The 20,852-nt window shown below is 52.7% G+C and overlaps 8 protein-coding genes across 8 annotated transcripts; 2 read left to right on the forward strand and 6 right to left on the reverse strand.

The window, feature by feature from the left end:
• Window positions 1-643: 643 nt before the first annotated feature.
• On the forward strand, window positions 644-1,323 carry N7468_009676 (cupin domain-containing protein; the record flags this gene model as incomplete). Its single annotated transcript, XM_058478972.1, has 2 exons — window positions 644-1,040; window positions 1,091-1,323. 2 exons carry the CDS (start codon window positions 644-646, stop codon window positions 1,321-1,323), a joined length of 630 nt encoding a protein of 209 aa, XP_058327302.1.
• A 587-nt stretch (window positions 1,324-1,910) lies between these two features.
• Window positions 1,911-4,116, reverse strand: N7468_009677 (uncharacterized protein; the record flags this gene model as incomplete). Its single annotated transcript, XM_058478973.1, has 2 exons — window positions 1,911-2,971; window positions 3,090-4,116. The coding sequence occupies 2 exons, from the start codon at window positions 4,114-4,116 to the stop codon at window positions 1,911-1,913; spliced, it is 2,088 nt and encodes a 695-aa protein (XP_058327303.1).
• A 1,351-nt stretch (window positions 4,117-5,467) lies between these two features.
• On the forward strand, window positions 5,468-7,096 carry N7468_009678 (uncharacterized protein; the record flags this gene model as incomplete). The annotated part of the gene is made up of 1 exon (XM_058478974.1): window positions 5,468-7,096. One exon carries the CDS (start codon window positions 5,468-5,470, stop codon window positions 7,094-7,096), a length of 1,629 nt encoding a protein of 542 aa, XP_058327304.1.
• Window positions 7,097-7,691: 595 nt separating this feature from the next.
• On the reverse strand, window positions 7,692-9,438 carry N7468_009679 (glutamate decarboxylase; the record flags this gene model as incomplete). Its single annotated transcript, XM_058478975.1, has 5 exons — window positions 7,692-7,803; window positions 7,866-8,750; window positions 8,800-9,032; window positions 9,110-9,137; window positions 9,203-9,438. 5 exons carry the CDS (start codon window positions 9,436-9,438, stop codon window positions 7,692-7,694), a joined length of 1,494 nt encoding a protein of 497 aa, XP_058327305.1.
• Window positions 9,439-10,227: 789 nt separating this feature from the next.
• N7468_009680 (acetoacetyl-CoA synthase) lies at window positions 10,228-12,554 on the reverse strand (the record flags this gene model as incomplete). Its single annotated transcript, XM_058478976.1, has 6 exons — window positions 10,228-10,383; window positions 10,448-10,788; window positions 10,839-10,846; window positions 10,896-11,294; window positions 11,373-12,385; window positions 12,444-12,554. The coding sequence occupies 6 exons, from the start codon at window positions 12,552-12,554 to the stop codon at window positions 10,228-10,230; spliced, it is 2,028 nt and encodes a 675-aa protein (XP_058327306.1).
• Window positions 12,555-12,927: 373 nt separating this feature from the next.
• On the reverse strand, window positions 12,928-13,278 carry N7468_009681 (uncharacterized protein; the record flags this gene model as incomplete). The annotated part of the gene is made up of 1 exon (XM_058478977.1): window positions 12,928-13,278. One exon carries the CDS (start codon window positions 13,276-13,278, stop codon window positions 12,928-12,930), a length of 351 nt encoding a protein of 116 aa, XP_058327307.1.
• Window positions 13,279-14,075: 797 nt separating this feature from the next.
• N7468_009682 (Aconitase/3-isopropylmalate dehydratase large subunit alpha/beta/alpha subdomain 1/3) lies at window positions 14,076-15,904 on the reverse strand (the record flags this gene model as incomplete). The annotated part of the gene is made up of 2 exons (XM_058478978.1): window positions 14,076-15,839; window positions 15,896-15,904. 2 exons carry the CDS (start codon window positions 15,902-15,904, stop codon window positions 14,076-14,078), a joined length of 1,773 nt encoding a protein of 590 aa, XP_058327308.1.
• Window positions 15,905-18,417: 2,513 nt separating this feature from the next.
• N7468_009683 (uncharacterized protein) lies at window positions 18,418-19,914 on the reverse strand (the record flags this gene model as incomplete). The annotated part of the gene is made up of 4 exons (XM_058478979.1): window positions 18,418-19,208; window positions 19,271-19,432; window positions 19,488-19,690; window positions 19,817-19,914. The coding sequence occupies 4 exons, from the start codon at window positions 19,912-19,914 to the stop codon at window positions 18,418-18,420; spliced, it is 1,254 nt and encodes a 417-aa protein (XP_058327309.1).
• Window positions 19,915-20,852: the final 938 nt, after the last annotated feature.

The following is a 20,852-nucleotide window of genomic DNA, read 5'->3' on the forward strand; positions in this document are numbered from 1 at the left end:
CCACTCGGAATGGAGTTGCCCAATCCCCTCACACTGTACCACCTGGTGACACTAGGCCCAAAATCGGTTGCAATACGAGTACGTAACTTGTGCCGGTTTCTCCCTGATTATCATCTGCTCCGCCACACCTCCTGACACGCGTTCCACGCGGCAGCCTTGCTCGACGATTGTACTCAGGAGAAATGATTCGCATTGGTATTGGATGTATCGGGGGTGTTACGGGCCAAGACTGATCTTCGGATGTTTCATGCTCGCCAAGCGATGATCGTCTGAGTCGATAGTCGGTGTGCGGAATACCTCCCTTTCACACCCGGCCGGGACTGGATGAGCTCTGCATGTGAATCCAGACAAATCCGACATGTACGAATGTTTTCGATGGTGACTAGACCTTGGCGCTAGGGCTGGATCCTGATTGTTGGGATTGCCCGGATAATTGGGCTCCAAGCTTGCTTCTATAGACAAAAACGAACTCGAACCCCCCATTGATTCAAGTCGTGTATGCTATTTGTATATCGCGCGTCTACCAAGGAAAATTTCTCCCGGTAAAGAACATGCCAGTAAGCAGAGAGAGTTCCGGTAGCAACCCCGTTTCCACCCCCCCCGGCATCTCCAAATCCTCCACCCCGTAGATGGAAAATCGGACATGCTCTCCTTCCTCGCAAAACGGGTCCCTAGAACCCAAACCGCCAGCCGGACAACCCTGCTCTTCGACGAAGGCCGCTCGTCTATCCAGTTCAAAGCACCCGGGGACAAGTACCTCGTGGTCAACCACTGGCCCCCGGCCTCCAGCGAGCAGGACAGGAACATCGCGCTGCGCCCGCCATTGCACTGGCACCGGCACCAGACGGAGCATTTCCATGTTCTCAGCGGACAGGCCCGGTTCACCCTTGACGGGCGCGAAATCGTGAAGCGCGCGGGGGAGTCGATAGTTATTCCGGCCCAGGCGTTCCATACCTTCTGCAATGCGAGTGCGACGGAGGCGCTAGCTGTGGAGCTGGTGCTGGAGCCGGCGTGGAGGGCCAGGGACGAGGCCTTTTTCCGTATGTATTTTTGTGCTAGAGCGGGCGGGTCGCGGAGGCTGATTGTGTAGGGAATGTACAGTCGTACCGCGACGATTGTCGGAAAGCGGGCGTGGCGCGCAGTCTCCCTCAGGTCTTGCTGTTTAATTGGGCTGGTGGCGTGGTGCTTGCGTTGCCAGGACCGCCCGTCCTGGCGAGGCTCGGGGGCATCTTGATGAATTTCTGGGGAGGGCTGGTGTTGGGGAAGTATGTGCTTGGGTATCAGGAGTCCTATCCGGAGTACTATTCGCCCAAGCAGGAATAGTGGTCGCTTCCAAGGTGATGGTCGAACTGCCCTCGATCCATTCATAGGGCCGGAGTGTACTAATCAGATTGCATAGCGAGGGGGTTTCAGATTGATATCTTATGACAAGGCTGAATCTATGTAACTAGCACAGGTCCTATCTGTAACAGGGGAATCGTGCAGGGTCAGCAGGGGGTATCGTGTAGATTGAATGGAAACCTGGGCCGTAAAGCCGTAAAGAACTAACTAAAGGCAGCCAGATCATGAAATGCAATCAGCTTAGATGACTTCGGAACCAAAAAAGAAAGAAAGAAAGAAAGAAAGAAAGAAAGAAAGAAAGAAATAATCCGCTTTACAATGAAGAGACTGCAAGTGTCAGTCCCTAAAAGACAAGTTCAACCCTCGCTTTCCTCATCGCTAATCCGCCGACAAAATGACGAGTGCGTTTGGGGAAGGGGATATCATTTCAATGTGCTCATGATCGTCATCATAACAGCAAGCCACAGTATTTACAAACCCTCCCGCACCGAATGTGCCCTACTTTTCCTTCAAACTTTCGCTTTCCTCGGGCTTTTGGGTTTTTTGGGGGGGGCTGGTCATTGCAACTTTCACTCGAGCAGCCACACCGGCGCTTTAATCAGAACCGTCGCGGGTCCCTTACCGCGCACTTCCACGGTCAGGAAGGATGCATAGCGGATGCGCGGTGGATCGGGCTGCTCGGCCTTCTCACCAGTGGCCGGGCGGGCAGAGGGTTCGTTGCTGCGACGGCCGATAAGGGAGCTGAAGACCGACTTCTTGCGGGCTTCGCGTGGCGGCGGTGGGGCGGCCTCTCCGCCGGTGGAGTTGGACCCGGGCGACGAGGAGTCTGCGTCTCCGGCGAAAATATCCTCCATGTCCTGATCCGTGGGTGGAGGAGGAATGTGGCTGAGCTGTGGTAGTTGGCCTTCGACTTTCATATAGTTGTCATGAAAGGCGATGTTGGGGGGGAAGTATTCGACACAAACATCCCGGGCTTCCAGGGGGATCTTCTCGATAATGTTGACCGTGTTCTCGATGATCATGCGCACGCCCGCTTCCAAGCCCGGCAGCGCCTGCTCATGCAGCTGGCTGCTCAGGAAGGTGGCCAGCTCTACGGTGAGATGCTCGATCAGATCGGCGCGGTGATTTTGGGCGGCAGGGGTGGAGAGAATATCGCCCAGTCCATCGAAGGTCGCGCGCCGCCAGTTGGAGAGCTTCGCGATGACGTTCTCGCGGTCCTCATCGGTGGCGGGCCGGAGCTGTTGCCGCCGGAGGTTCATCTCGATGTTCTTCAGCTGGATGCTGAGCCCGGGCTCGAGGCCGGGGTGGAAATGGCGCTGGAAGACCTCTTCTACCAACCAGCGAGTGATCACCGCGCGTCCCAGCGCCATCATCTCCTTCGTGCCCACAGAAACCGCCTCGTCCGTCGCGAAGCCGAGGAGCCATTGCGGGATGCCGCGCCAGTCCTTGCGCACAGAGAATGCCAAATCCTTGATCGCCCCATCTAATCTTTGGAACCGGTTTGTATATTCATTATCGTCGAGCACGGTGCGCGAAACAGCCATGCGCTGGTGTGCCACGGTATTCTGAAGGTGCTGGACCTGCGCTTCCTTCTCGAAATAGTAACGCTTCACCTTGGAGTATTTACTCTCTGTATGCTCTCAATTAGTACGGGAGCCGCTTGATTGCGTCGGACATTTGATACCATCCGTCGTGAGGTCCCCAAAAGAAAAAGAAAGAAAGGTGGTATACCCGAGGAGGGGACTTACGCAGTTCATCATGCTTTTGCATCAATGCTCGAACATCAACATTTTCAATCTCCTCGCGCGATCTGTTTGGGGTTGGGGCACCACGAGCCTGTTCCGGTGCAGCTTGAGTCGGCTGAGCAGTGCTCCCTCTGCGAGCAGGTTCCTGGTTCCCGGATGAGCGATCGGCAGCTTGTTGCTGCGAGGCCTGAGGTGGCTGGGAAGGGGGTTGCTGCATGGCGTCGGGCTGGTTCTGCGACGGCGCCTGAGATTGGGGCTCGGGGTAGTGCCGAGACGAGGGGCGCGAGTTGAACACCAAGTCGTCGTTGCGTGAACGAGGTCTAGTGCGGGGATGGTTATCGGACCCGTATCGCGGGGATTCAGGCACTTGATCGACGAGGGAGTTTCGGGTGAATTGGTCCGTCAGGTCGGTCCTGGATCGAGTGAGAGCAAGCGGCTTGCTGAATTGCTGGGGCGACCACTCGGGGTCGCTGTCCTGAGATGGGCGCGACTGATGGAAGGATCGGCGATCGGAGGAGTGATGATGTTGATGTTGATGCTGGTGGGCAAAGGCCTGGTGCTCATAGGTCGGCGAGTCCGACGGCGGGGAGTCGTCAAGATAGTTGTGATCCTGCTCCTGATCCTCGTAGCTTCGGGGCAAGCGAGGGGAGGTGGGCTGGGAGGCGGGCTGCGGGGACTTCCTCTTGACGGAAACGCTGCGCTCGATGAAGCCGGAGGTTGGTCGCACGAACAAACTCTTTTTCTGGCGACGAGGCGGCGGATCCTCAGGGGTTCTGGGGTGGGGCTGGCGGCGACTCTGAGAGCGATGGGGGGTCGCCGCTGGAGAAGGGTAGGAGTATTGGGGAGACAGGGGTTGAGGATGCAGATTCGGGCTGGAATCGTTTCTGTGATGATCGTAGGCCGATTCAATAGAGCTGGTGCTGTGGTCCGGTGGAGCTAACGCGGGGCGGCCCAGGTGCTCGCTGGATCGCACAGGATAATGTCCAGGCGGAGAAGAAACAGGCGCCTTGGATTTCTTGAACAGGGGCATCCTTGGAATGGGGTCCTTTGAGTCTCAAGAAAGGCCACAAAAGAAAGCCCGCCCCCCCCCCCCAAAGATGGTGGCGGAGGGTTAGGGATCGGCAGGTGATTGGGCGGGGTTGCAATGTCTCTACGAGTCTATCTAGTGTCTTCCTACGCTTTCACGATCTTACGAGTAGCGCGAGCCTTGCCTCTCGAACACGAGGTTCGGGCAATTCGGGTCTCGCTGCTCCGCTAAGTCGCCCTCATTCTTGCTTAGTGGGTGGAACGGTTGAACCTAAGTAAGCGGTTCTATATATAACTTGTAAGGCGGGGGCCTCAGCAAGGAGGCTTGCAGGGCCTGCAGGGCCTACAGCACCTGCTCTCTGATCTCATATATGTTGAGGTCTGGGAAATTTACCATCTCCCAATTGCAGGGTGATTGTAAAGCCCATGCAGAGTCTATGCCAGAAATATACGCAAATCACAAATGACAGCAATGGGCTGAGCACTCCCAGGGTCCAGTGGTAAAAACGGGGCTCCGCTGGGGGCGAAATGATGCAGTGGAGCCCGAGCCTCTGGCACTGTTTTCGTAGTTCAGGCTACCGGTGAGGTGCGGTCAGAGATAGTGCATAAAAATGTTAATGTGGAATGGAGAAGCATAATAAGCTCTTTCCATGAACCATGGGTGCGTGCCTTGTACAAAGCTAGTAACTATTACTAACTCGAGACATACTTCGAGACTTCGGAAGTCTATGTAGAACATAGGATATTCAGAAAGCTCTAACTAAAAATACTAGTAGTATACAAAATCCAATCGAAGGATCTTGAATGTTAGCCTCGAGCTCAACATCTATCCAAGAGGACATTTCAATATTGGCGTAGCGACAAAGCCTCAATATCAATGGTCTCTGAGATGTACAATGAGCCTGCGAGACAATGCCCGCTTGAACAAAGATGATCAGCAACGGTCCCTGGTTATTCGCATGAGCTGCTTTTTCTTTATGTAACGTCAAAGAATACCTTGTATAAAGAGCTTTGCAAAGCCGGAGTCTGGGATGAAAAGCTCTCTGTTCTTCCCATCTTTCAGGGCTGCGTAAATTCTTTATCTACCATCGTAGTTCCTACCAGGAACCATTGTTGGGGGTCATTCACCGTTTCGTAATGTGATCTACATTTACCCCTGATCTTCAAGAGATCTCAATTGAGCCATCGAGTTTTCAGCCTTATATATAACACGCCGACTCGTTAGAATGGGCCCAACCACCGTGGAAGATAAATAGTTCAAGCCTGCAGGTACGCGAGCCTCGCACCGAAGGTCATTTGTCTACTACAGTATTACGCAAATTATACGATTTCCTTGACTTTTCTAAATATTCGCAATGACCCTGGGTGTCCCCACCTCTGCCCGAACGTTTCATCACGTTTCGTTACATAAAATCCTCGAGCCCCTCGGGGTGCATGACGATGAAAATGAGGCGGCAGAGATCTATCATGACATAGAGACTCTGTGGAACGAATTGATGGATACAGAAGGCCCTCACGCATTCTTCAAAAATCCGTTTAAATCTAGTATTACACGCCAGGCAATGAAAGACATGCTGGCAGATCCCACAAGGGTCCCACCGAGTCTCGTCAGTCGTATTCCTGATGCTGAAAGCCGAAAAGAATGCTTATACAGGATGGTTCAGTACTACCAAAGCGAATTTAATCGTAGACGTGCGGAACGGTTAGGGCTAGATGGGCCGGACTTTAGCAGACCGCTAGAGTCCAAACGAGAAGCGCATGCTGCCGCTCCTGCCGATGAAGGGATCGGAAGCCAGAGAGCTGGGGAAGGAACGGAAATACAGCAGTCCGGGCCTTTTCCAGCAGACCCTGTTCCATCTGGAGCTCACCAAGGCCAAGCCCCGGTGGACGCTCACATTCAAGAAGCACCACTCTCCCAGGCGCCATTGCCCGTCGGCGATCAGCCTCTCCTCAACCCGCCTGGCACCCAATATCAAATGAATGACTGGGCAAATCAGAATTTTCTTCTGGAAGGCACTCTTTCACTGCCTCCAATCCCTGGAGGTCCTGAGCCCGGGGCTCCGACTAGTCACACGAGAAGCCCATTTGTACACGTACAGCCTGTACCATCCAGAAGTCCATCATTCGATTATACTAGGGGTTCGATCGTTCCCAATGCAGACATCCAGGTTGTAAGAGCAGGCCGCCCCAATAATGCCATCGCATTTCGACTCAGTGACTTTTTACTGAACCAAGATGACCCTCACAATATTAGCCGTAGCGGAGACTGGCTAAATTCTTCTAATCTCAGCTTTGCTGCATGTCGTCAGCAGCTCACGGAGGAAGGCTTCTACCATCCAGAGCAGGATGCCTTCTGGTGGAGTCCACATCCCCTGCACAAGATCGATATAACTAACAGAGACCAAATGACTGCCGATGAAACCAGACTCACCGCGATGAATCTAGCATCTAATATACAGCGCTCCATTGACCGGTTCTATCCAGGGTACCGGAACCCGTCCCCGGACTTAGAAGGGGGGCGTTCGCCCTTGGAAAGAATAAGCTTTACCATTATCATCCGTCCAGAAGACCAGCAAGGCGGGCTTCTTAGTGGAGCACAGCCTCCTCTTGCTCGACCGGGATTTGGACGTCGACCGCGCGATCTACCGCGTCAAGGCCGATCTGGTCAGGGCAGGTCTGGCCAGGGCAGGCCTGGTCGCATAGCTTCACGCCAAACCCACCGACAAGGGTCCCCCCTTCTAGAACAAGAACGCCAGTTGGCAGCGGCGAACCGGCCCATAGAATCTATAGAAGAAGAGCCACCTGCACCTACCGGTGCTAAACGACCACGTGAGGAGACGCCAGAAGAGACCCGTAGCCTTCGCCCGTCTCAAATCCGACGTCTGAATGAGCCTGCAGATGCGCCTGAAACTGATGATGAAGACAACCCCTTTCTACGGGTGAGACTCTCTGAGTTTTTGGAACATCCAGAGGCCATGCCTTGAGACCCTGGTATATTCATGGGTGGGAGAAAACCCTGAGGAATCCGAGGCTATTTCTCCCTCGCCAGTTTTGCTTTCCGTGGGTTCTCTAGACGAATGAAGCCTCCGGTCAATCCGGATCGACTATGTGTAAGGGCTACAGATGGCTCTCGTAGGTGTCAGAATAGTTTTATCGTCAGATTTTGTGTCATCTCATTGTAGCTGCTTTTTTCTTATTGGAATTTTTTCTTCGGGTTCAAGCTTACGGGGATGGAGAAAGACTAATTACTAGAAGCAGAAACTTTTATGGAGATATTGGAGTTAGGCGTTTTGTCAGCTTTAGTATTTAAGCCCAGAGGTAACCAACTCAATCTACAAATTGGTAAAATAAGAGCATTAAGCCATTGTGTTACAAGAACCTCTGGTCAAGATCGAATCAACTGAATTGAGATCAAGTAATTTCGTTACGGACATGTCAGATGAAGGGCCATCAGGACTGGTCAGTACTGTCTTGCTGTAACCAAAACAGCAACATCTGATCTACAGCCACATTGTGCGACGTTACGAATTGGAATTTAGGAAAGAGGTAACGGTAAACGCCGGAGGCCAGCCACGACATCTAGCAGACACCATGCGTCTTGCCGGTCTTTCCCTGCAACGAGTGCTTCTCACCGTGGTAGGCGTGGTGAGTGCGCTTGTTGCGGGGGTGGGCCCGATGGCTTTGGATGTGTCTAGAGATAATAGCGTTAGTAATGATCAAATGCATTTCCAGGTTCTGAGGCTAGATGCTTACGCCTTGTACTTGGCAATCATGCCCTCGTCCATAGATTCCAGGGTCTGCAGAGCCAGCTTGATATCAGTGAGCAGGCTGTCACAACGGTTCATGCTGAAGTCCTCCCGGATGACGATGCGCATGAGCTGAAGCTTCTCGCTGTGAGGGGCCATAGTGTAGGCGGGGACAACCCAACCACGCTCGCGCAGCTGGTGAGCCACAGCAAATTCATCGAAGACGCGGTTGTTGTTCGGGGGCAGGCGGAAGGCAACCAGAGGCAGACCCTTTCCTTTGGACTGGCTCATAATAATCATACCCAGTTTCTCCAGCTCCTGGGTCAAGTAGTCGGCAATGCGGGTCAAGTTGACCATGATTGATCGGTAGCCGTGCTTGCCCAGACGGATCAGCTGGTAGTACTGACCAATGACATGAGCAGCACCCTTGGAGAAGTTCAGGGTGAAACTGGCCTGGTCGGCCCCAAGATAGTTGATATTGAAGACCAGCTCCTGAGGTAGGTACTCGGGTGAGCGCCAGATCACCCAGCCGACACCGGGGTACACTAGCCCGTACTTGTGACCGGAGACATTGATCGAGACGACCTTCTCGAGACGGAAGTCCCACTCAAGATCAGGGACTGTGAAAGGAGCGACGAATCCACCACTAGCAGCATCGACGTGGATGGGGCAGTCAATGTTACGCTCGACCAGAAGGTCATTGATACCCTTGACATCTTCGTATTCACCAGTGTAGGTGGTTCCGATAATGGCACAGATACCAATAGTATTCTCGTCTATCAAGTCGACAGCCTGCTTGGGGTCAATAACATAGCGGCTGTCCGTGCAGTAGACGTAGCGCTCTTCAATGTCGAAGTAGCGCGCGGCCTTCTCCCAACAGACCTGCACCGCACTGTTCATGACAATGTTAGGGCGCGAGAAATCTTTGCCTTCGGCCTTACGCTTGTTTTGCCAGCGCTTCTTCATGGCCAAGGTACCAAGCATGATGGCCTCCGAGGAACCAATGGTGGAAGTACCCATGGCATTTTCCGCGTTGGGATCGGTGGGGCAGTTGAAGAGGCGGGCGATCATGTTCACGCAGCGGTTCTGGATCTCGGCGGAGTGGGGGGTATTCCTCATAGTCAATGAAGTTCTTGCTGAAAGAATCGGTCATGATCTGCTCGATTTCCTCCTCCTGTAATGAAAGTAGTTGTTAGAGCTGTCCACGGGTGAAGCTCCGGGAAGCTTCCCGCAGTAGAGAGGAGCTCATACCATGTAGGTTGTAACGAAACTGGCCAGGCTGCAGGAGGGAAACACAGTTAATTGAAGCTCATTAGACTCCTCGGCAATGCGAACACCACATACTTGAGCTTGGGATTTCCATCCAGGCTCAGCTCGTCCTTAATCAGACGAGCGGCCACCTGGCGAGGCATCTCGCGTTCGGGCATCTCATGTTGGGGCATGTGGTCCGCAGCGAAATGGCTTCCGTAGACGTTGGTGTAGTAATCATTCTCGTCCGGAGGGCCACCAATGGACTCGACCTGGCGAGCGAGGTGGTCAACCACCTCGTCGTCCTTCTTAACAGCAGCAAGATGAACCATGGTGAGATATGGGGAAGCAGGAGGAAACTGGACAGGAGAGAGTCCGGAAGTGCAGCCTAAGTTTAAGTACCTTGAGGTGCCATTGAGGGAAAAAAAGAAACCCAAACACGTGCGGGGGACCAGACCTCATCAGCCAATGCTGCGTTGGTGTTCCCTATGACGCAGCTTCCGTTTACGTTTCACCTTCTACAAGCCCTTCCTGTTTCACTTTTCCCCCTGTCAATGTTTCCATTGGCGCCCTCTACGACCCATGAATAGTGCTCTGAGAGAGAAAAAAAACGAGAGCTAGCATGCCAATCAGCAGGCACTTCGTGACATGAACAAATGGGATGCAAAAGCTTGGGAAAGCTTGGCGGCAGAGCTGAACTCCGATGGGTCCCAGATCTGCCCCTCAAGGAGAACCGAGGATTTACCCAGTGGCTTGACTTGCTGCCCGGTTTTGGGCACGATTGGCGCCACGTCTCTTGCTCAGTGGAGATCGAGTCGCGGGGCCTCCTCACTGGTCTCGTCACTATCTGACAAGCAATACAACATACAAGGCATGCGTTGGCGAAGCCCCCGTATCTATTTATGATCGGCTCTATTATATCGCTGCCTATACAGACCGTGCTTGCCCCTCATTTCACTCCAAAAAAATGATTCGTCGATCTTCAACCCGAGAGCCCCGCACTAGGCTTTGTGCCGCCCCGCCCATGTTCCAGCAAGGAACAGGACGACGAAGGGAAATTGTCCGTGGCGCATGCGAAGGACCCATCCAATATCTATAGAATGCACACCCCTGCCCTCCGTTTACAGCTTGCTCGGTCGCCCAAGCTTCTCCACTTCGGCAAATTGATAGTAATAGTCAAGACTACCGGGGTTAAGCAAGGTCCCCGAAGGCTGGATTTTTCTCCCGCACACGATCTGCTTCACGGGCAGTTCCACTTTCTTCAGGTTCACGGTAGTCTAGAGTTTGTATCAGTGATTTATCGCCCTCTCTGACTGGCTGTAGTCGGGAGGAAACACTCACCGGGATCTCCGGGGTCTCGAAGATGAAGGCCGGGACATGCCGGGGGCTCAGTTCTCTGCGAATAAGACTTTTGATCTGCTGCACAAGATCCTCTGTGAATGCTTTTCCAGGCTTCATTAACAAGAACAACATGACCCGCTCATCAGGGTCGGTAGGCCGGCGCTGTCCAACGCAAAGCGAATCGGCAACTTCTTGTTGGAAGTGGCCTTCTATAACCCGATAGATTTCTGCCGAACCGAACCGCACACCCGATGGGTTCAGTACCCCATCTGCGCGGCCATGGAATAACAACTGCTTTGTAACTGGATGGATCGAAACAAAATCGCCGTGGGTCCACACATCTAGCAATGGCGTCAGAATACACAGCTCAAGACGGACGAGACCTACTCACTGTCAAACCTCCCGAAGTACGCGTCATGGTACTTCTTGCCGTTGTCCCCCCCAGAACTTCGTCGGCATGTTGGGGAATGCAGCGGTAGCGACCAGTTCACCGGGGACACCATCTTCAATGGGAATGCCCTTAATCCCCTCTCCCCCTTCAATGGTAGAATCATAAACCTCGACAGGGACACCTAAGCTGCAACCCCCACACCCTCCTACGTAGACCGGCACCAGAGGGTTCCCAATCCCAAAACAGCCTGCAATATCTGTACCGCCGGATATATTGTTGAGACGAACGTGCGATGGAAATCCTTCGTCGTAGAACCACTCGAATAGCTCATCTCGCAGCACCATTCCCGTACTAGTCACTCCACGCAGGAAACTCAGATCTGCAATCTCGCGAGGTTTGATGCCAGCCCGTTTCTGTTCATCAAGCCATCGCGGAGATATTCCGAGATGTGTGACTCTATCCGCCGGTTAGCAATACTGTTCTCGACCCGGTATTCTCGATGGGTAGGAAACGGAACGATGGAAGGGGTCATACTTTTCTTGCGCCGCAAGTTTCACCAATGTAGTCACGTCCGGGATAAAGGGACTGCCATCGTAAAGGACAGCCCGGGCTCCAAACAGCAATGCCTGCACGGCGTTCAGGTACATGATCCAGCCAGTCGTGGTAAACTGCAGTCCAACAGTATCAGGCCCCATTTCCGAGTGAAGTCGGCCTTCTTTATGAGCATTCATCAGCACTCCTCCTACCGAATGGACGATGCACTTGGGTTGCCCTGTTGTGCCCGATGAATAGACCACTAGGAACGGGTCACGGAACTCCACGCGCTCAAACTCCAGCTGGGTATTTCCCTCCGCTTTCTCAAGATATTTTGCTAGTGTCATAGATCGGGGGACCTGGTGCAAGTCGGCTGGCTTGGACGGGAACCGTGGCTGAGATACCACACCCTGGAACTCTGCCACTGCGCCCATTCCTTGGACTATGTCTTTCATTTTTCCTCGCAGGTCGGTGGTTTTCCCGTTATAGACTGCGAAATCGTCCATGAAGAGCCATCGCGGTTTGATCTGAAGCAGTCTCTCCAGAACCCCTTTGACTCCCATGTCTGTAGAGCTCGAGGAAAAGATTGCCCCAAGGGCTGTCGAGGCTAAGAAAACCACCAGCGTGTCGATACTGTTAGCCGAACAAACTGCGATACGGTCACCCCGAGTAACCCCATTCGCCTTCATCGCTTGGACCAGAGATCCTGTCTTTCTTCGCAGTTCACCCCATGTCAGATGAACGGCATCGCCGACTGCACCCTCGCGGACCTCTGTGACAGCGACCTTACCATCCTCTTTGTAAGTCGTATTGCCTGCCTCTCGAGTAAAGAGGATATTCTCGGCAAAGTTGACTCTGACCCCGGTAAACCAGCTGGGAACACTGTCGATTCGTGCCGACTCATCCACAACCTGGGAATACGATCCATCATGGATGATTTGGAAATACTTCCAGCAGAAGTCCCAGAACGCCGATCGGTTCTGAACTGAGTATAGGTACAATTCATGGAATGACTGGGAAGGAGAGGGCGGGTCAGCTCTGCCATATCCAGCCATGACCATATATACTCACGTTAAACTGCTGTCCTGTGACCTGCGCAATCTCACGGCGGAAATGAGCCATTGCGGTGGACTCGGGGTCTGGGTGTTCCCAGAGCTTTCGTGGAACTGGCACAGCAACCATTGCGACTCTAGTCTATAAGATGTCTAGATGAGCGAGAGGTCAGAAAGGGAAGAGGCCATTGATTGAAGGATCCAATATTTACTCTGCTTACCGAGGTCCATTTTAAGCGGCCCACGCAGGTCCCGCGCGGGGAAGTCTCTTTACCGGGGTATCCAACTATTTGCGGCTATCCGGAGGACTCGGACTACATGACTGAATATATGGTAAAAAAAAATTAATTGTACATGGAAATTGGTGTTTTAGAATCAGTTCGCTGACTTCGGGGTCCACAAGGCCCTAATCTGGGGCCATATAGACCAGCAGTGACCTAGCAGGTCTCCGAATTACAGCTATACGGCACTTGGTCAACCAAACATATGCGCAGATTGGCGACTTATAGCTCATTGCAGCTGTTGACCTGATTTTGTGCATGCTTCGGAAAGCTGGTCTCCCAAAGTTGCGTGCTTTCAAAGTATTCGCCGACTTTCTTGCACCGATCCGCGGTGATGTACGGCAGCAGGAACTTCAATGCATGCATCTTCGCGGTCCGACTATTGTCTTCCGCGCATTTGATCGCATTTTTAGCTTGCAAGGAGTCTTGACAACCTTCAAGTTGTGCTTCTTCGAAGGCGGATCCACATCTGCCGCGCAGTTCTTGGAACATCGTGTCCAGGAAATCAACCATCCCCTCCTTTCCTTCCTGGATACCCAAGTAGGAGGATCCGTCTTCGGCTAGCTTGTGCATTGTGTCTTTCCCAAGGACTCCCCAGAGATCAGTCGGGAGAAGAGCATCCTGCTTTGCAGGACTCGTGTTGTGCGGCTTCGATGAACCGGCGAGGGCTGATGCTGTTGAAAGCCTTGATGCAATTTGGAGCTAATGAAGCGAAGATGCCTTCCGTACAGGATATGGCAATGACGACAAGGTGCCTTAGACGCATTCTGGGCTGAGTAATTCGTTCTCAATTCAGATATCTTCTTATCCAACAAGCGCACTTTGCTGTTCGATGTTGCAAGGATAGTTCCAGGGTACTCAAGAGGACTCTCTTCGGCAAATGTCACCTAGTCTCGCATGCATGGGTTCTCGCTGGGTAATATTATGGTCTTAGCTGGGGAGGGTCTTTGCTTGCAACGGTATGCACATCAATATGGAAGGGGAAGACCTGGAATGCCACGAACCGTAATCCTGGAAAAATACTGGATCCCTACTATTGGCGGAGATTTGGCCTAACATTCTTCATCGCAAATCCTGTAAATCATTCAACCGACGCCCTCTTTTGGTATGCTAGTAAGTTCTGCGCGGGGGGCGCATGTTGCTTTCCAGATACTTCGATATTTTCCTACGGGAAAGCATCGTGATGGAGGCGCATAGTTTACGAGGAACTTTGGGAGCAAGCCTAGTTCCAACATCTAATACTGTAAAAGAATCTATTAGCACACACATACTCGTCGCAGTGTTCTCTACCACCCCTTCTAGCCTCGCGTTATCTCCGTAAATGCCATACGCTAATGGATACCGGGGAAGATCACAGGATGCACGTGCTGTCATGAAGCCTCACTGCTGCGAAGCCAGGCAGGGGGAAGATTTGTCGCCTGGCCGGAGCAGCCTGCCGCCGCGCATTGCTCGAGTCCGCCGAAACGGATATGCCGACCTGTGAGGCCTTTTCCATAGTGTGCATACTTGCCCGAGTTTGTCATGATGACTTTCGTTTCTCTTGGAATCACCGGCTCTTGGATCATGCACCAACAGGTATCAGTAACTATTTGAACTCCATGTCCTTCCAGCACCGCGATAAGACCGGCTTTTGAAGCCTGTGAATAAGTAGCACGATTGCATGTGACCATAATCCCGGTCGTGGTATTCTTCTGACGTCCCTGCAATAGACCCACGAGGCGCTGTATTTCTTCAAATGCAAAGTGCGGATTTCCAAGGGATACTAAGTCTATTTGACAAGAGCTTTTCTCATCTTCAAATGTGTTGAATCGCTTCCACTGGCGTGCCAAGTCTGCACGAGACACTGTCGATCTAGGTGTGTCTCGTAGATGAAAATCAATCTGCTGTTGGCTCATAGCTTCAACTGTAACCCCAGCAATGTGGAACATTGGGGCACTTGAAGTGGTCGCGAAGGCGGCACCAAACGCCTTCAAGTCTGCCATGGTTGCTTTTGTACTCTCTAGGCCCGTGATTATTGGAACCACATCAGCAGCAAGGTCACCGGCAATATAGCCCAGCAGCGGAAAGAGGGTATCGTCGGCATCTTCTGTATGGTCGATGTGTATCTCGATGTGAGCCTTGCGATTCTCCTCAAGGTGGCATCCGGAATTCAACGTTCGCCCCGTCAAGGCGACACATACGTCGAGAAAATCCGGACACTTTATAGTCCGTGCCCCTAGGACGCTGTTGGCAAACACTACTGCGTTCGACTCCGCCCACATGATATGGTCGCCGGGCTTAGGGGCAGTTTCTAGCAAATAAGGAGCACAAGTAAATGTAGGCCGAGCTCCCATATGTAGATATGCCTGTGCAAGCCTTTCAGAAGGTTCCCCCAGCTCTGGGTCCACCCCCTGTGAACGCCATAATCTTCGGTCAATCGAAATAGCATTCAATGACGTGGGAATCCTCAGTTTACCTCCCCAGTCACATAGTTGTTGGGCAAACTTTAGCGTTGCTGGCCCAGTGTAGATGCAGCAGTCAATATGTGCTTGCTTGACGTCGATCAGCTCTGTGACGCCTTGTATCAGGGCTGTACGAAGGATAATCCGCATGGCAACTTGGGCGGCTCTGCCGTGGGTCCCGTTCAAGAGCTCATGATCTAGCGGGGTCAGCTGGATTGATGAGAAATCAACATCTGTAGCAGATACATTCAGGGGTGATTCCGCTTTTGGAGATGGCAATGCTTCATTGCTCAGATAGATCCGAGCATTCTGAATTCTGGCTCGATCAAAGTTCAGCAGCTTATCGAAGGACGACCCAGACACCTGCAAGACCGGGATGCTTTTTTGAAACAGCTCTTGGGCGACCAGAACTCCGATGGGCAGGATCAGCTCCTCGCGGCTAAAAATGAGCGCCGACGGAGCCCGATCCTGGAGTAACAGTTCGAGCATAATCCCACTTCCGGTGCATGACCCACGGCCGCTTGGAATCGCCAACACGTTCCCTTGCACGGATCTTCCCACTAGAGGATGGTGCGAGTCAATGACACGACCGTTTCCGGGATCGACTCCTCCCCAGAAGCTCAGCGCGACGTCACTGGCGACTAAGGATCCATCAGCTTGGCCAGGGATAATTTCTCGCGCTTCTATGGTTTCCTATAAGCAGGAGGATGAGGTTCACGTTGAGGGCTTCGAGCATTAGCGGGACTAACCTGGGTCATTGTCGCGGGCATCAGCTTTGGTTCTCCCATGGTAGAGCCACCTGAAGGGCCAGACAGCTTTGTATGCCAAATAATTTTGGAGGTTGTTAAATATTCCTGGACTGATAAAGCGGGGAGCAAGTGGATGTCGGAGAGCCGTTCCGACATGGACGCCCCACTTGAATAAACAATAAGAGATCGCGTCGATTATAGGAACACAATCCAGGGCCTACTAAATCAAAGAAATCAACGGCACACGCCGGATTGAGATCTCCCAGGGCCATGGAGTGCTAAAGGGCGAAAGGAGAGAGCAGAATACATTGAGTATAAGGCATGTTACTATCCATAATCAGTCTGCACTCCAGATACCTAACTCTACTGATCTTCTCCAAGCGATCGGGCAAGCCGACACACTTGATGAAGAACAAAGGGGGTCGCGTCGAGAGGGGATAGTGTGAGCCCAATGACACAGTGTGACTGGCATGCGCAAGCACAGAGGCCAGTCACGGTTTCCAAAGACTATAATTGTTTCAAGAGTTACCCAGAGGTCAAACTGGAGGCGTCAGTGGCCTTGAATCTGTAAGACAGTGGGACAGACCAGGCTTACCTGGAGAAGGAGAAGGAGAAGAAGAGGAGAAAAGAGGGAGATCTCAAGGGATTATATACTCAGGTAAGGATCCCCTTTCCGCGCTAGTGACAAACGAGACAGCTCTCGCTAGACACTAGCGTGGTAGCTATCTCGTTTGCTGTCTCGTTCGTCACTAGCATGGTCAAGCCTAACTAGGATATCCATGACACCACACGTGATGTACTGCCCTTGGTATATCGTCAAGATGACTGATCCACAAACCTTCTTGAATCTATTGGCGATCATAATGTTTATTTCAGTATTCTTTCAGTGGCTTGAGGTACGCTACGTCTGCCAAGCTTTGGCAATGGAGCTAATAGTCGTCAAGGTTTCCCTACCATACCGCCTTGTTCGTCAGATAGAAAGGAAGATGAATTAGCTCATAGGGGAGTGTTCTTGCTACACAAGAGCGATCTACCATGACTATGAAGGTATTTCTATGGCTACAACCAGTGGAGCTGCATAATGTATGCATATTTGCTCCTGTAAATCATCCCGATCTTGCAAGTAATTGTATTGCAATATGAAACCTCAGAAGGAGATGTATCCCAATTCCATTGTCAACAATCAGCAAAACAAATAGCCGAGGCTGAGGACTTGGAAGAGGCTTAGCTAAATGGCGTTTGAATCGTAGTCAAAAAGTAGGAAGCGCGGATGGGTTTGGGCGAGTGACGCTATCCCCCAATATTTGACGGCGCGTCTGCTTGGACATGTTCAACGCGATATTCAATGCACCCAACGCCACCCGATGAAAGGCATTGATGATCGAAGTGCGCCCAATTTAAACTCAGGGATGGTCAATATCCCCGAAGGTATCTCAGAGACACCACCGATTCCAACCGCTTTCTCGGACGTGCAGCATATTCGGGTCATTCAGTGCCATGGCATATGAGGAATCGGGGTAAAACTTCGACCAGTCCCCAAGCCCTGCTCTATCTGCACCCTCAGGCTGTCCAGTGCATTTTACTCAGTGGTGTACCAAGCACCAGCCCATCATTACTAAACCTAGCTACTAGTATCATTGCCGTACCTTGTAGCATGTTCCCGTGGATTCTAGGAGTCAGGCACACGACTTAAGATTTATCAATTCGGCCGATCATGCATTGTTTCCGCGTTTCGGCTTCTAGAGATTGATCATACTGGAATCTACTAGGGCAGGTTGATAATGGCCTGAATTGATGAAAACCTCGGACAGAACGATCGTGCAGAGCTTTACGTTGGCTTCTACACTTTTAGCGCGGATTGGAGAGGCACGGGTTAATTCTAGCATATCGATGGTGGGACAGACTAATTCCGTAGTATTACATGCAGCGCTCTCCTTCTAAGGCACCTCTACCCCCTTAAGTCGGGTATACGGAGAACTTGAAGTGCATTGCTCCATCTTGTCCATTCCACCCCACGCCTAAACCTGTGGGTTCTCCGCTTGTCTCCATCCACTACTTACGAATAGCACTCCACTGCGTGGAAATACATCCTTCAATACATCATCAGTCGCCCTCTGCTCCATCAAGCTTCCTCGAATAAGGCATGTCCCCACCGCCCCTCATGGCTGCATGGGCCAACTTGAAGGCAAGGCCAAAACTAGCGGTGAACTATAGACCACGTATTCCAGGCCAAGGCGTTAACGCATAAGAAAAAGGGGGCCAAGGACCCCATCGTCTCAAGAAAATTCATCCGACATCCAGAAAGAAAAAGAAAAGAGAGAAAAGAAAACACACTACAATATGAATTTCGGTTGGAGTATCATCAAAGTCCCTAAAAACACAATACAAAAACATCACCTCACCCACAGCTACCGCGCCCTACTGCGCATATCGTACAGCTAAGCCACGGAGTAGGTAAATCACATCCATCCCATCCACCTTCCAAAGGAAGAAAAAACAGCAATGGAAGCAAAGTGATCAGCTCACTTGAACTTTCGCTTCAACCACGCCATGAATCCGCCCTTCTCCTTCTTGGGCTCGGCCGCCTCTGGCTTGGCCTCTGAGGGCGTCGCGGTATCCTTGGCTGGCACGGCAGGGGCGGTCTCCTTCGCAGGCTCTTGAGGAGCAGCAGCTGGGGGCTTCTCAGCTGCCTCAGTCTTGGGCGCTTCAGATGCCTTAGCAGCCTCGGGCTTCTTGAGCTCTGCTTCCGCGGGGGCTGCAGCGCTCTCAGTCTTGGAAGAGTTGATGGCCGCCGCCGCCGCCGCGACTGCGACAGGAGAAGCCTTGCCCTCGGATTTGTTGGCCTCGGTGGCCTCGGTGGCCTTGGCTGCTTCGGGCGCGGCAGACGCGGCAGAAGCCTGCTCGGTCTTCTTAGGCGTCTCGCTCACAGGTGCCGTAGCGACTGGCACTGGCTCGGGAGCTGTGTATGCGGCGGTTGAGGCGGGACCGGCGCCTGCGAGAGCCTTCTTGTCGGCCGCGGCGGCTTGTTCCTCCTCGGTCTTGGGAATCTTGTGTGGCTTTGTCTCGTCTGTGGCGAAAATGGGCTTCTCGTACGGGCGCTTGTGCTCGGCGTGCTCGGTGGTCTCGGAGGGCAGCACTGCGGGCTCGCTGGTGGTGGCTGCAACGGGCGCAGTCGACTCAGACGCCTTGGGTCGCTCGGGGAGAGTGGTAGCAGCTGTCGAGGTCGCCGACTCTTCGGCAGCGGTCTCAGTGGTGGATGGGTAGGTGTCTGCACCGAGGCTGGTCTCCTTGACCGTGCTCTCGGGGAGAACAGCTATTAAAGCGACATCGTCAGTCTCAGCTTGGAGGATTTGTCGAGGATCAATCGCCACTTACCCTTCTGCTTATCCGCTGACTCCTCCATTGTGTTGACCTGACCGGCCGGGGAAGCATGGGCCTTGTCCACAACATTTTCAATTGTGGTCTCATCCATCTTCTCAGAGACAACGGGAACGGGCTCAGCCAGGGATGCCTCCTTAGTCTCCTCAGCCTTGCTCACTGGCGCAATGGGCGCTGCCTGAGAAGCCTCCTTGGACTCCTCGGCCTTACTCACCGGCGCAACGGGCTCTGCTCTTCTCAGCCTCAGCAACAGGCGCAGTCACCGCAGCCTTCTCCTCGGCCTCCTTGGTCTCGGTCACAGGCGCAGCGGCAGGGGTCTCGGTAGGCTTCTGCTCCGCGGCGGTAGACTCGGGCTGGTTGATAGACTCAGCCTTGCTGCCATTGGCGACAGACTCGTCGGTCTCATGGCCTGGGTTGCTGTGGAGTGCGGCGCAAATGTAAGCGCATTGTGGGATCGCAAAGCGGCACGCGACCACCACTTCTGCCCACCCCAAAAAAGTTTTATTCTTTTTTAGGGGGGGTTATTGAGGAAGAACGACTTACACAACATTCTTGACGGTGTCTTCGACCTTGTTGACCGCAGCGGCAGCGGCGGGCTTGGGACCGCCCTTCTTCTTGTTCTTGCCACCTTTCTTAGCCATTGTCGTGACGATTCGTGAGGGAGTGTTCTCTGCGCACGGTCAGAATTGCGGGATGACGACAAGCGCGACCAGGGTGGGCCAAGCTAAGGTCCGTGACTATGAGAAACCTACAAGGTTGTAGTTGGAAGGAAAGCGTTGAAAAGTTAGCGAGGTGGATGACAGGTGGAAGTTGAGTTCGGGTGTGGACAAGTAAGGGATGAGCGATCCGGTATGCTGGCGCTGCGAGGATCCGTGGTTTGGAGGAGATTAGAGATGCCTGGAACGTCCAACTTGGTAATTGGGATCAGCTGAGAGCTGAATTGTGTGATATTTTATTGTTTCTATTTTCGTGGCATTGTAAGATACCTATTTGGCTATTGGTTTCTTTTGACTGTTGGACTATTTATTTTTCGGGCCGCTCCGGGTTATTCAGTAGGACGCATTCTCTTGCTGCAAACGGCGGAATGGATCCTTTGTCTTGCTCCGGGGTATGCTTATTGACTATGTAGATATGGATATGCAGACAAGTGTCCGTCCCCAGATCCCCAAGGGCTCATGCAGGTCCCAAGTGCCGCAAGCAGTGTCGTGTGAGCCCTAGCACCCAATGGGGCAATAGGGTTTAGGTAAGGAGCAGATCGGGGCCCGCGGGCCGTTGGCCTCCTCGAAGTATACCTAGCATTAGCACCATAGAAGGGACTAAAGGGTGTAAGTGGCATCCTCCTTTGGACTAGGTCCCCTGGTTGATCGACTTCCTTTTCCCTTTAGATCCTCTATGGCAGAGACACAGCTGGTCTGAATGACATCATCCGTTTGAGGCGCGGAGCGGCACAAAAATAGTAATGAACGTAATGCGCAATACAACGAGCCGCGGACAAAGCCCCACGAGGACGCGACGAGTGGATGTTTAATCATATTCCGAGCACGGCACAAGACGATAGTATGAGGCGAGAGGTCGGTAG

The sequence above is a fragment of the Penicillium chermesinum genome, assembly GCF_028974085.1.
Source record: "Penicillium chermesinum strain IBT 19713 chromosome Unknown utg000007l:1.0-2695246.0:1.0-2697696.0, whole genome shotgun sequence".
Lineage (NCBI taxonomy): Eukaryota > Fungi > Ascomycota > Eurotiomycetes > Eurotiales > Aspergillaceae > Penicillium > Penicillium chermesinum.